The 14,772-nt window shown below is 41.5% G+C and overlaps 1 protein-coding gene and 1 long non-coding RNA gene across 3 annotated transcripts in view; both read right to left on the bottom strand.

Annotated features, from left to right (window-relative positions):
• Positions 1-11,893, bottom strand: part of CMPK1 (cytidine/uridine monophosphate kinase 1) — a 37,176-nt gene extending 25,283 nt beyond the window's left edge. Inside the window, exon 1 of one of the 2 annotated variants that reach the window (XR_006712273.1) lies at positions 11,557-11,860. Coding sequence is in view for 1 of the 2 variants with exons in the window: in XM_045477286.1 (XP_045333242.1) it covers positions 11,557-11,727 (171 nt within the window). In the remaining variant the exon portion in view is untranslated. Of the gene's footprint in view, positions 1-11,556 lie in introns of both variants that reach the window. The other variant, XM_045477286.1, reaches the window with a different exon arrangement.
• LOC123597840 lies at positions 10,228-11,400 on the bottom strand. Its single transcript, XR_006712274.1, has 2 exons — positions 10,962-11,400; positions 10,228-10,424 (listed from the first exon to the last, which is right to left on the bottom strand). It is a non-coding gene; the product is annotated as an uncharacterized LOC123597840 (long non-coding RNA).
• Positions 11,894-14,772: the final 2,879 nt, after the last annotated feature.

Below are 14,772 nucleotides of genomic sequence, written 5' to 3'. Positions count from 1 at the left end.
GAATATAATGCTTCCCCAAACTACTTTTATCCAAATTACTCTTCGACTTCTTTCCTAAACATCTTTTTTAAAATAATGTTACCATTTACACATTGTCATGTACTGTGCTAAATACTGTAGAAGCATCATTTCATCTTTGTAACAACCCAGTTAAGTTGGCATTATCATCGTTTTACAAATGAAGATACAGAATCAGAAAAGTTAGCGAATGTAGCTGTAGGTGGTAGGCTGAGATTCAAACTAACACCTGACCTCAAAGTCTACATTCTTTCTAATAGTATGCTAGAGTGTAAGAAAGTTAGTCCTAATATCCCATTTCTTACATATTTTTAATTTTAAAAACGCATACAAAATTCTATTTCAGAAAGCTATTCTTTTTCCCAACTTCACACATTTCTTTGTTACCAGTCTGAAGCTCTATGTAAACATGAAATCCAGCAGGAATTTATTAAATACAATTCCTTGGTGCTCACATTCATAAAGCACAGAATAGCAAAGAAGGTATACATATTTGTAGTGACTGGATAATTTGCCTCTGATTGTACTATACTGGATTACATGCTAACACTGAAGTCTCAGGATACAGATTTGTTTTAGGGTTGGCAAAACTGCCTACTTCCACACTCCTCCTTTCACAGGAGGGAAAACTGAGATAAACAGACTTGCCAGTTAGTGGAGAGGAAACTGGCACTTGAACCCAAGTCTCCTATCAATCCACAGTGGGCATCTGAGGCAATTCCTAGGTGACAGACACGGAGACAGTCTTTTGCCTTGAAGGTACTTACAGCTTTTAAATAACAGAATCTGCTGGCAGAAATTAAAAAGGAAACTCAAAGTTGATGTACTTTATAATTTTGTTGTATCCTAGCACGGAGATGAGATCAGAACTTCATCCATACCAAACAGCCAGGCATGTCTGACCTACCATCCAGCCAGATTCTAACCATCTTTCCTTCATTTGCTTCATTCTTGTCTTTATGATCCCACTACCACTCTGACACCATTACCGTTTCCACTTTCCACTTGCCTCACCCAATAATCACTAAGTGCCAGATACCATTTTCCACTATTTAAAAACCTAAATTAGCTAATAAGTCAGTTCCCAATCACATAATCCAAACATCTGGGCTGTCTCTTTACTCCCTGTAGACACCAAGAAAATATTAATTCATGTTATTATCTACCTAAATCATACATAATTATAAAGGTAAATCTTGTAGGGTAAACTAATGGCATACACCCATGACAAACACACTAGGGAAGTTCCAAACAGAAAGTGGGCAGGGAAGCAGTATTTTGTATAGCTCCAAGTTAAACATATTTGTTTGTTGATATAACATATGTTCTAATGATAAATAAAACCAACTCATGGGTCTTCTGGAGAGGACTGATGGAAACCAGGCATGGAACATGATTCATGGGACCCAGTCCCTCAAAATGAAAGTTTCTGACAATGGTAGGTAACAACTGGTGCTTTTTCCTTTACCAAAGTAATGTTTTGTTAGATTTACCAGGCAGCATAAAAAATGTCAGCAAACAGTATGTACAATCACACCTGTTCTCTATTAAATTCTAAGTGCTCTTATCACATGTTTAGTCTGTAAAAATGTTCTTGATTTGCCAGGTTAAAGCAATAGAAATGTCAGAGTAAATACATTTTCATAGGCAACTGGGCTAAAAGTATTAGCTTTAAGGTTAACAAGAGTCAGTGTGATCAGGCCAACATGACACAAAGAATGAGACAGTTATCCCCCATCTCCACCCTTTCTCTCTTACCTGATCTAAAACTCCCACTACTAGGGGCACCTGGGTGGCTCAGTCAGTTAAGCGTCTGACTTCGGCTCAGGTCTTGATCTCATGGTTCCTGAGTTCGAACCGCATGGGGCTCTGTGCTGACAGCTCAGAGCCTGGAGCCTGCTTCACATTCAATGTCTCCCTCTCTCTCTGCCCCTCCCCCACTCACACTCTGTCTCTCTCTCTCTCTCTCTCTCTCTCTCACACACAAATAAATAAACGTTAAAAAATTAAAAATAAATAAATAAAACTCCCACTACTGGAGCAACTTCTCTGAAACTCTCTGAATTTAAATTCAGAAGGATAACTTTAAATTGTGACTGAGAGGTCTTCGGGGACTACAGTCCTCTCCCCATTGGTGTCTTAACTGAAACGTGATGTTTAGATTAACCCATTATTGTCACTGACACTTTAACCCAAAGGGTACATACACATCAAGCAGACTTTAAAATAGTAAGGATAAGGGAAAGAACTGATACTGAAGAGATGCTTTGAGTTAAGACTTAGGTAGAGGAATCTAATTTTTGTGGGGGTAGACTATATACATACATTCAGAGAAATCCCCCCTGCATAGAAAACCCATGTAGTTGGATATATGTATGTGTGTATATATATAATATATATATTATATATATACACACATACATATATCCAACTAGTTGGGTATACATATAATACATTTATATATATACACACCCATATATGTATATATATCCAACTACATGGGTATATAAACGTATATATATGTATATATATTCTTTTATTTTTAAGATTTTATTTTTAAGTAATCTCTATACCCAACATGCGCCTCAAATTCATAACCCAGAGATCAAGAGCCCATGCTCCACCAATTAAGCCAGCCAAACATCCCAAATGGAGTATTTTTTAATAACATTTTTCCTTTATTTTCTTAAATAATCTACACCCAACATGGGGCTCGAACTCACGACCTCAAGGTCAAGAGTTGCATCCTCTACCAACTGAGCCAGCCAAGCATCATTCATATATTCTTTTTTTAATGTTCATTTATTTTTGAGAGAGAGAGAGAAAGAGCATGACCAGAAGAGGGGCAGAGAGAGAAGGAGAGACAGAATCCAAAGCAGGCTCCAGGCTCTGAGCTGTCAGCCCAAAGTCCCACGCAGGGCTCGAACTCATGAGCCTCAAGATCATGACCTGAGCCAAAGTCAGACACTTAACCAAGACTAAGCCACCCAGATGCCCCACAAATTCTTTTTTAATGCATAACTGAGCTGGCAGAAAATTAAAGGAGTAACTCAGATTTAGAAAAATCAAGAAAGCACAAATCCAGAGTGAGTGAGTGAGTGCTGGAGTTGTGTCTGCCAGACACAATGGGATGTAAAGGCCCACAAACTGGTGAAGAGAGACAGAGACTGAGGCCTAAATAGGACTGGAGATCAGATCAAAGAGCTCCATGTAAAGAATGTCCTAAAGGATGACACCCTCAGTGGCTGAACTAGAAAAGAGAACCCACTATGCAGAGAAAACAGCAAAAATTCCTAACCATAAGCTCATATAAAGAAACTTTTAAAGGATATACTTTAAAAAGGAAAATTATCTCTGAAGGAAGTTCTGAGGTACAAAAATAATTGGTGAATAGAGAAGCTGGTATACATGTGAGTTATTCTACACAAACATTACATCATTGCTATAAAATGTTAACAAGTCATTTGTAGGGATTAAAAAAATCAATATACAATTTGAATCCTGGAAAACAGAAGAGGATGGAAAATAGAGTTATGTATTCTAAGGTGTTTCTATTGTTTAGAGGGAGGAGAGTAAAAATATTAATCAATATTAGACTTAAGTTAAATAACATGTATGCTTAAAGTTTCTAGGGCAAACACTAAAAACAGACTGTATAGCTACAAAAGTAGGAGGGAATAAATGGGGCAGGAGGCAGGATCTCAATCAAGTTCAAGAAAGTAGATGGGGGGAGGCAGACAGGTAAAATTAACACATAAAAAGATGATAGTACAAACAGCTAACATTTATATATGATTTACCATGTGCCAGGCACTGCTCTAAGAACTTTACATATATTAGCTCATTACCTCCACAACACCCCTATGAGGTAGACACTATGTATCATTATTCCCATTTTACAGATGAGGAAATTTAAGCATAGAGAGATTAAATGACTTGGCTGAGGTCACACACACAGTAGGTGTTAGCTGAAAATCAAACCCGGGCAGTCTGACTCTAGAATCTAAGCTCTACAATACTTCATAGGTATGACACTTTGATATATATATTTTTAATGTTTATCTATTTTTGAGAAAGACAGAAACAGACACACACACACACACACACACACACACACACACACACACACGGAGACAGTGCCAGCACTAGCAGGGGAGAGGCAGAAAGAGAGGGAGACACAGAATCCGAAGCAGGCTTCAGGCTCTGAGCTGTCAGCACAGAGCCCGATGCAGGGCTCGATCTCAGGAACCTTGAGATCATCACTTTGATACTTATTCATAACCTTTCAATTAAATTTTTCTTCACTCTAAATGACTAAGAATGCCTCCCAAAATGTTGCTACTTACACTGCTCAAGACATTTGCTTCATTGACTATTTATGGATACAGAATAGGCAAAGAGGGAGGGGTGCTAACATATATGAAGTAATAATACATATTAGGCAGTCTGCCAGACATTACACAGGTTCTTTTGATTAATCTCCACAATCACCCTGAAAAGTAGATTAACATCCCATTTTTCAGTGGAAGAAACTTTTTAAAACGCCAAAAATTTAAGTAACTCACCAAGGGGCAGGAACCCAGGTCTGAATGGCTTCAAGATTTACTTACATGTTCAATTTGTGCCAGGTGTTGTGCTGGGCACTAAAGATATGAGAGTAAATCAGAAAGTCAGGGCTCTCACCCTTATGGAGTTTAATGGTCTAATGGGGGAGTCTGTGGGGTTCCTGGACCCAATTCTAACTTAAGGAGTAGGTTCCCTTACACAACAAACGGCACAGCAGAGTGTTCTCAATTCTCAAGTATGGCACTATCTACCCAGAGATATTGTCATCTTCCACAGGTTAAAGGGTCAGTCCGAGGGGGTTGCCCCCCCAACCACCACTTCAGACACCAGCTGCAGTCAAAGGTATTGCCTGTACTTCTGACCAACTGACTATAAATTAGAGGGCCCACGGTCCCCTCTTTGGGCTTGATTAATTTGCTAGAATAACTCACAAAACTCAGAGAAACACTTTACTTACTAGATCATCAGTTCACTGTAGAGGGAGCAACTCAGGAACAGCCAGAGAGATGCAGCACAAGGGCATAGAGCTTCCCTGCCCTCTCCAGGTGAATGTCTCCCCCTGGATCTCCACGTGTTCACCAACCCAGAAGCTCTCTAAAACTAGACCTTGGGGTTTTTTTGGAAGCCTCTTGCATAGCCATGTTTGATTAAATCACTGGTGACTAGCAAGTGATTAAACATCCAGGCTCACTCCTCTCCCTGGAGGGGTGAGGGAGGGGCGAGACTGAACATTCCAACCCTCTGATGACTTGGTTGGTTTTCCTGGCAACCAGCTCCAGCCCTTAGGTGGGGTCCAAAAGTCACTTCATTAACACAAGAAACATTTCTGTAATGCTCAACACTTAGGAAATTCCAAGGGTTTGTGGGAGCCGTGAGTCAGGAACTACGGACCACAAATTGTTAGAAAATACCGGAGTATTGTTCAGATCTAATTACTTAACAAATACAACTATTAGATATTTCTTTTGGACCAGGTCAGGTTTGAAAAAATTACTGAGACACTAAGGGCACCATGAACTGAGGACATCTGGGAATCTCTGTATAAGCTAAGATCTGAAGGATAAGCAGGCATTTCAAACGCCTTGCAGGAGGAGTAAAAGACCAGGTCCCCACTGTTTAAAACATTACAATACAGTTAAGGTAAAACTAAAAGATAAACAATTTTAAAACAATTTAATGTTAAACTTTAATATCTGCAAAAGTTTTTCATATCTTTTCTCATAAAATTCTGTTAGTGTGTGTCTATCTCCACTAAATTGAAAGCCCCTAGAAGCCTATATCCCCATAGACAGAACACACAGTCTACATTCAGGAAATGTATTCTGGGTCAGTCTCATATAGGTTTACTCTCCTTAGGCTTTTCTCAAAAATGAAACCTCAAATTACCTTATTCAAGGGCTTTAAGTACTCTCTACTCCCCCACATCTCCTAGCTGCTTCTTTCCTATGGCCCTTCAGAATTGAGTTCAGAATGGAAACCAATTTGACAATAAATTTCAAAAAAAAAGAATTGAGTTCAGAGCTATCACCTCTCCTGGGAAGACTTCCCTGACCCACTGGGAAGTCACTGGACTGAAATTGAAATGTCCCTTATTTAATGGTATATTTAGTTTATTTTTATCATAGGACTTACCACTCTATTCTGTAGTAGTCACCAATTAACTTCCTTGACTCCACTCTAAACTGTAAACTTCCCTCAACAGCAGGATCTAAGCCTTATTCATTTCAGCAACAATCAGAGTACCTACCTCTCAAAAAAAACAAAAAACTGTTTTTGGAATGAATGACAAGGGAACTTTTTCAAATTATGCCTTTTCTTCTTTATGGACATCTTGAAAAAAATAAGGAATTTACTCAGAAAAACTTTAGAAAGGAGATTTACAAATTTGCAAAAATTAAATTGATAACTATCCAGTGTTAATAAAGAATCATACACTCCTAATGGAATTGTAATAACTATGTTTTTGAAAAGAATTCTGATAATGAATTATCAATTAAAATTAAAAATGCATATATCCTCTGACTCAGCAATCCTTTTAGGGACCTAACTTACAAAAATAATAGTATCCATATGTAATGTTATATTTACAAGGAAGTTTGTTTTTGGTGTTGTTTTTACAAGGAAGTTTTCTGAAGTACTGTTTGCAATAGTAAAACAATTCCTGCAGACTACCCTGAATGTCCATCAGTAGGGGAATGGTACAATTATGCTATAGAACATGTATTTTACGGAATATTCTACAGCTACTAATAAGAATGGGTTAAGTCTATATGTAAAGACCTGAAAGGTATGTAAAGACCTGAAATGTATCCATGATACATTCAGCAGAAAATAGAAAAATCCCATCTAGAGGTAAAAAAACATATATTGGTATTTTTATTTCTAAGAATATTGAGAGAGATGGGGAAGCAGTTAATACTAGACAGCTAATATGAGTGACATCAGAATTAGAGGAGATTTAACTCTTCCCATCCAAGTAAGTATTGTTTTTATAACTGAAAACCAAAGCAGGAGGAAAAAAGGAAGTTTCGAAAAGTAATGACAGTAATATCTCAATATATTCTCCCCTCCTCCAAGTTCTTATTAAAAAAAAAAAAATTCTAAGTTACAACCACCTTTAATAAAAAGGTGGTACTTCAGAAGAGTCAAGAATACTGTGGACTGTGTCTTTTATAGATAATTTAAACTTTCTTTAAAAAAAAAACAGAAAAACAAAAAACCTATCTCTTACTCTACCCTATCCCACCAAAAGGAGAGAAAGGCCTATTCTTAAACAAGCTTAATGTCCAGTAGATCATCCTATCATCATTCTTCTATGAGAGGTAATCTTTGGGGATTTGGAATTAGGAGCTTGGATATTTTAGAACACTCAGCAGATTTTCACAACCATACCATTTATTCACTGAGAGTAAGCAGAAGTGTTACATAAGAAATATTTATATGACAGGGTTAGGTCTCACTCAAGCACTTCTGACCTGAAATTGGGAGAGCTAACTGCTACTTGGGCGCCCCCTAAAGACCAAATTCTCAAAACTTTTTACATCTTAGGACAAATTAGTGTCCTCTAAAACGGATTCAAAAAACATTCCCCCCGCCCCCCACCAAATACTTATTAAGCCCTTACTAAGTGCCAAGCACAATGTTCCACACTGGAAACACAAAGATAAATAAAATCGACTTTCTGATTTCTCCATGTTTAAATTTAATACTGTCCCCAAATTTCTAAGTATAGTAGGTAGGAGGACCATACCAAGTATAAGTTCCCCCATACAGGTCAGGAGAAAAGTTATAAAACAGAAAATGATAAGAATGCTTTTAGGGTACTAGAGAAAGCAATTTGGCATGGAGATAAGCTTTAGCATAATTTGTTTATGTAAGCAAAATGTCCACCACCTTTAAAAGAGAGGTTAAAATATCCCTTCCGGCTAACACATGCAAAATTGGGGTTATTTTGAAAGACAAATTTAGGTTATGGCATCATAATTTTTCTTGGGTCAAAGCAATATAAGTAAAGCTTAATTTTAAAAATTAAAAAAGGAGAAGTATCCCTGAAAGGATTGCATGATTTAGAAAACAGCCAATTTTCAAAAACAAATAGAGTACAAGAGGACACAGAGTTAGAAACAATTAGAAAATCAAACAGGGGTGCCTGGATGGCTCAGTCAGTTAAGTGTCAGCACAACACAAAACCTGCTTGGGATTCTCTCTCTCTCCCTGCCCCTCCCCTGCTCACACATGCGCGCTCTCTCTCTCTCTCTCTCAAAAATAAATAAATAAACTTAAATAAAAAACAAACAAACAAATAAATAAATAAATAAAACTGACGAAGACCAGTACAAATAAATGGGCAAAGTCAACCCCTAAATCTCCCTCAGATCATTCCTTCTCAGTTCAGAACACTTTCAGATGATACTGTATCAGATTTGCCTTTTCTTCCCTCAAGGTCTGGGAGCATAAGTAGTAGAGATAGAATTCACCTCAAGGAAGGAAGGAAGGAAGTGTGGAAAAAAGGAAGGAAAGAAGAGAAGAAAGGAAGAGGGGGAGGAAAGGAGGTAGAAAAGAAAGAGACAGATAGGTAATAAATAAATTATACATACATACATACATATATACCAGCTTCCCTCCAGTTACAGCCTTGATCACTAATTGTGATGCCCCAGGACACTGGAGGGCCAGATATTCTGATTCTGCAGCCAGACCTAAAAAGGTACTTCTGGCAGCCTGAGTTGGAAATCAACATAATTACTCACCCCCTCAAATTGTATTTCAGCCACATTTCAGGTACCCTGTGAGCTAAATTAGCACTGGCATCACAGATAGAGAATTTAACCTTGACTTGTATAATCTTTCCTTACAGAAAAAACTTAGTCCCCAAAATTACAATTGTTTAGGATTCAGCTTATGTTTGCCTATGAAATAAAATATTGGGTCAAAATACAAAAGACAAAGAGGAAAAGAAAAGCCCTCTGCCTTAATTGCTCATTAGACATTCCATTGTTTAATTTAGTCAGCTAGGAGACAGCAGTTGCTAAATTATAAACTATTTGGAATTTGCAGAAATCAGCTTAATTGTTTACGGCAACTGGAATCAATGGCAACTATTTTCATGAAAGAACATGACAGTTTAAAACAATTTAAGCTCATATAATTGCCAAAATATTAAAAAATAATATATTATGAAACATTTAATTATGGAAATTTATAGTTGATAATTAATAGGTTTAAAATATTATTAGCCATTACTGAACAGAGTAAAGAATAAATACCAGTTACAGAATGTGTAGATTATTTTTAAAGCAGTGGAGTAATTTGACTATTATTAGCTTGGATGTGGATGTTTAAAGCCACGTTATGATTCAGAAACAAAATATTTAAACGCATTCAAATATAGCAGCCGTAAGCCAATTTTTAAAGTAATACTATTTCAAAGTAAAAATAACCAATCTCATAAATTACAAACGGGAAGTCAAAATGTAGAAAAAAAATTATTTGCATCTATGTGTGCCAGATATTTTACCTCATTTAATATCTGGAAATACCATACCAGATATGTATTATTCCTCTCTCTTCACAGAGGAGGGCCAGCCAAAAGTAACAACTTCCGGGGGGGGGGGGAGGGGGGAAGGGGGGACACCTGGCTGCTGGCTCAGTTGGTAAAGCAGACAGAGCAGGCAACTCCTGATCTCTGGGTTGTGAGAGTTCGAGTTCCGCGTGGGGTGTAGACATTACTTAAAAATCTTGAAAAAGAAGAGAAGAAATAGTAAATGACAAAGGGTTTGAAACCGTATGTGTCTGGTTCTGAAGTCTTTTCACCTTCCCCCATCATGCTATATACATGTAAGAATCATTTCATATATTTAAAAAACAAAAAACCCAAACCTGAAATCATCCAATCGCCACTAGTCTCAAAAAGTTAAAAGAACCAACAAAAATAGGGAGGGAGCACTTAGGTGGCTCAGTCCATTAAGCATGGGACAGGATTTCAGCTCAGGTCATGATTTCATGATTTGTGGGATCAGGCCCTGCCTGAGGCTCTGTGCTCACAGCACCAAAACTGCTTGGAAGTCTCTCTCTGCCCCTCCCCCACTCACGTGTTTTCTCTCCCTCTCAAAAAAAAATCTTAAAAAAAAAGGAGAAAATATGTTTTTGGTTGAAATAGTTCCACCTTTATTTCTAAAAATGATCAATAATTATAAAGACAGCTGTAAAACATAATGAAGTAGATGTTACCATTCGATCTTCTTTAGAGATGTTCTTTAGAGAATAAAATATAGGACAGGAGTGGATTGTATGAACACAGAGGAGAGAAGTGAACGCCCAAAGCTAATATAAGCCATATTCTGGAAAAGAGGAGGGAAATATTTTAGAAGTTCTGGGTCAAAACTTTTGTGGTCACCGAGTTTCACAGGGATTGTTTGGGTGTTTTACAGCTCTGCCGGTCGTCTCTTGTTTCTAGATACCCTCTGTTTTTCTTCACTCCCAACATCATTCCCCAGATTCTTCAATAAGCCTTACTCCTCACAGTGTCACTAACCACGTTATCTATTCAAAAATTAACAGAACTGAACCGGTAACCTTAACACGCCGTGAAGCAACAACAAAAAAAGTTAACAGAATTTTAGAGTTGGGAGGTATTTTACACTGAGTTTAAATCTGGGTGCACAGCCTCCTAAGGTCTAGGGCGCAACTGAGACTCGGAGAGAGGAAGTGACTTGGCCAAGGACAAAGCCTGAGTTGGCAGCGAGACCAGACGTTGAAGCTTGAACTCAGACTCGGCTCCTCGGCTTTTCCGACCACACGAATCTGGGCTGAGCCTCACAGCCGGTACTGCCATTGACAGAGCGGGAAAGTGCTCCGGGCAGATCACAGATTATTACCTCAAGCAACACCCTGTCCCCCGAGGTTCCTTTCCAGGGTTAAGACCACGGTAAGGTTAGTTGAGATGTTGGCGTTTCTAGAGGGCTTGCGGGAAGGGGCCAAGTAGACAAACCGGTCTCCCTTCCACACAGCTGCGAGCGCACACCGCCTCTAACCTAAATCCACGCTCCCGCCGCCTTCACCCACCCCATAACCAGTGACACACTGAACTCGGCGCGCCGGAGGTCCCCGAAGGCTGATCCTCCCGGATCCCCTCCCAGCCCACTCTCCGGATGAAATTGGTCCCCAAAACATTAAGGAGAGAGGGGTGCAGGAACAAAGCGACCCCAAGCGGTCCCCCTCCCTTCTGGGCACCCCCCTCCCCCCGCGGCGAGGGGACGTGGACTACGAGTCCCGACAGGCAGCGCACCGCAGAACCCTCGATCACCGCCACGCGGACGACGCGATGGTCGCCGGGACTAGTAGTCTGCTGAGTCCGCGGCTGCCGGGGGGGGGGGGGGGGGGGGGGAGGCGCGCGGACCGCCAGACGCTGCGGGACAAGCCGACCCGGCGTCCGGTCAAGCCCAGGGAGCGCGCCAGCTACCCGGGCCTCACCTCGACGATGCGGGCGCACTGGGTCCCCTTGCCGGCCCCGGGACCGCCGAGGACGAACACGACCAGCGGTTTCATGAGGCGGTGAGGCCAGAGGAAAAGCGGCCGGCAGGTCAGCAGCGGGAAGCTAAGGCCCAGGACGTCCAGCAGCCTCCGGCCGCAGCGACTCAGCATACACCGTGTCTCAGCCGCGTCTTGGCCGTCTTGGTCGCTGAGGGAGCTGACAGCGGCCGGGCCGGCGGCGGCGGCGCGGGGCGGGGCGGGGGGAAGGGGGCGGGCCGAGTCGGCGCCCGCCGCGGCCCCGCCGCCGTGGCTGCCGAGGCGTCCGCGCCGCGGCCGGAAGGGGCGGTGCCTCTGCTGCGTTCTAGGAGGCTGCGCTCCGGCACCGCCCGTGCGGGCCCGCGCTCCTACTAGTCCCCGCCCTTCAGCCGGCTCATTCATCCCTCCGCAGGCAGTTCGTCCAGTGCGCAGGTCCCCATCGCGCGCCTTGTCTGACAGGCCTGTGCTGGAGTGTGCGACGCGACACACGACAGAGAAAACCTATTGTCTGTTTGCGAGGAGTTTAAGTTGCAGTGGGGAGGCAGCCGACCTGAACAAGCCAAGGGAAGAATAGATAGATGACAGAAAAGAAGGGAGAAAGAAATAGCGATACAGGCTTTGAAGGAAAAAAGCGGAAGAATAACAAAGGATGGATACAATTTGGTGGCGGTGGTCAGGTAACATTTAAGCCAAGACATAGGGCATAGGAAAGAGCGAAAGCAGGTAAAGACTGGGATAGGTCCCACAAGAAGAAGAACATGTGCAAAAAACCCTAAAATGGCTTGTGTTGGAAAAAGCCAGAGAGACCTGAGTTGTAGGAATGAGGCACAGGATGGAAAGTGGGGGGGGGGGGGGGGGGGGGTGGAGGCCCAGGCAGGTCGTTCAGGCCCTTTGGTTATGGAAAGGAGTTGGGGTTATATTCTAACTGCAGTAGGAAGCCCTTTAACTGTAACTCCAGCTCTCGCCTGCCTGCGTGAGAGAAAAACCTTAAGGGAGAAGAAAAGGCGTCCAAGGAATGAACCACATGTGGCGATTTAAATTAATTATATTAAAAACAAAATTCAGTTTTTCGTTCACACTAAATTTCAAGTGCTCAAAGGTCACATGGGGTAGTGGCAATTGAATTGGACAGCGAACATACAGAATGTAGCCACTACAAAAGATTCTAGGGGTGCCTGGGTGGCTCAGTCTGTCAAATGCCCGACTCCTGATTTCAGTTCAGGTCACGATCTCACACTTGGTGAGTTGGAGCGCTTCATCCGGCTCTGCGCCAACAATGTGGAGCCTGCTTGAGATTCTCTCCCTCGCTGTCTCTGCCCTCCTTTGTTCTCTCTCTCTCTCTCTCTCTCTCTCTCTCTCTCTCTCTTCTCTGTCTCTCCAAAGTAAATAAGGGGCATGTGGGTGCCTCTATTGGTTGAGTGTCCGACTTCGGACTTCGGCTCAGCTCATGATCTCACGTTTTGTGAGTTCGAGCCCCACACCGGACTCACTGCTGTCACTTCTCTCTCTCTTTGCCACCCCCTCAAAAAATTAAATAAAACATTTAAATATATAATAGGGACGCCTGGGGGCTCAGTTGGTTAAGCATCCAACTTTGGCTCAGGTCATGCATGGTTCATGAGTTCAAGCCCCATATCGGGCTCTGTGTTGACAGCTCAGAATCTGGAACCTGCTTCAGATTCTGTGTCTCCCTCTTCTTCTGCCCCTCCCCTGCTCGTGCTCTGGCTCTCTCAAAAATAAATAAACATTTTAAAAAATTAAAATAAATAAACTTTAAAAGAAAAAAAGGTTCTATTGGGCAGTGCTATACTAGACCTTGTATTTAAGTTCCTGGGAATGGTTTGATAGAAAGGGAGAGAGGTAACCCCTTGAGAAGAAAAATCAGATGGGTTCCAAGGGGCACATGGAGGGCCTTAGATGACTTAGAAGATCTTAAGAAACAAACACATAAATTGGCAATAGGAATTGCAAGAAGGGCACAGTTTCAGGAAAGTTTGAAGGTAGGAAGAGTTCCTGTCTGAAAATTTTATTTTCTCAGTAAAGAAAAGGCAACATTAGATGAAGGTAAAGATTTTGAAGTAGGATGTTTGAGGAGAGAAGATATGAAATAGACACTTTTTTGAGAATGGAAAAGTTGTTTTTCTAAAGAAAAACAATCAGTATGACTTCTGAGCAATATTAAAAGCTCACTTGGTATTTGAGATCATGGATTTTATTATTTTTTTAAGTTTATTTATTTTTGAGAGAGAGACACACAGAGCATGCGTGGGGAGGGGCAGTGTGAGAGGGAGACGCAGAATCTGAAGCAGGCTCCAGGCTCTGAGCTGTCAGCACAGAGCCTGATGTAGGGCTCAAACCCATGAGCCATGAGATCATGACCTGAGCTGAAGTCAGATGCTTAACAGACTGAGCCACCCAGAGGCCCTGGTTTATTTATTTATTTTGAAAAAGAGACAGAAAGAGAGAGCATCCCAAGCAGGCTCCGCACTATTGGTGCGGAGCCTGACACAGGGCTCGAAACCCACAAACCATGAGATCACGACCTGAGCAGGAACTGAGAGTCAGACACTCAACTGACTGAGCCATCCAGGCGCCCCGAGATCATGGATTTTAAATCATTGAAGGTGTTTGTTCAGGTGCAGGCAGAGAGAAGACAGATTCTTGAAGTCATCCAGGGTTGGATTTTTGCCAAGCAAGTACAACAGAGGGAGAGAGGACCAAGATGGTATTTTCAAGAGAATGTTTGTGATGATGTATATGGAATCAAAAACATATAGAAAGCCAATTATGGCATATTAGGGCTGCTAGTGGGGACGTGGAGGGGAGTGAGGAGGGGGCCAAGGCATTAGAAGCACTGATGTTGAAGAATGGCTGCAGTGGGGTACTTGAGCAAGTGAACTGGCAGTACAGATGCTGGTGGTCTGAGTGGGATATTTGGAATTGGCCAAGTTGATATTTGGATTGGAAATCGTAAGTTTTTGATGATGTTGAAATCCAGGATGAGCCCAAACAAGGTGAGACCATGAGAATGGAAGGCTGAAGCAGAAAGCATGCCCTGTGGTTAGAACTGGGTGGCCAAAGTGTTAGATTTGTCATCCAAGCAGTCTGCATGAATTAGCATTAGAGTAAACAGAAACTATGAAAGAGGAACTAAGTTGTTGAAGACAGAATGACCAGAGG

The sequence above is a fragment of the Leopardus geoffroyi genome, chromosome C1, assembly GCF_018350155.1.
Source record: "Leopardus geoffroyi isolate Oge1 chromosome C1, O.geoffroyi_Oge1_pat1.0, whole genome shotgun sequence".
Taxonomy (NCBI): Eukaryota; Metazoa; Chordata; class Mammalia; order Carnivora; family Felidae; genus Leopardus; species Leopardus geoffroyi.
This window is presented reverse-complemented; position numbering and strand designations above follow the sequence as displayed.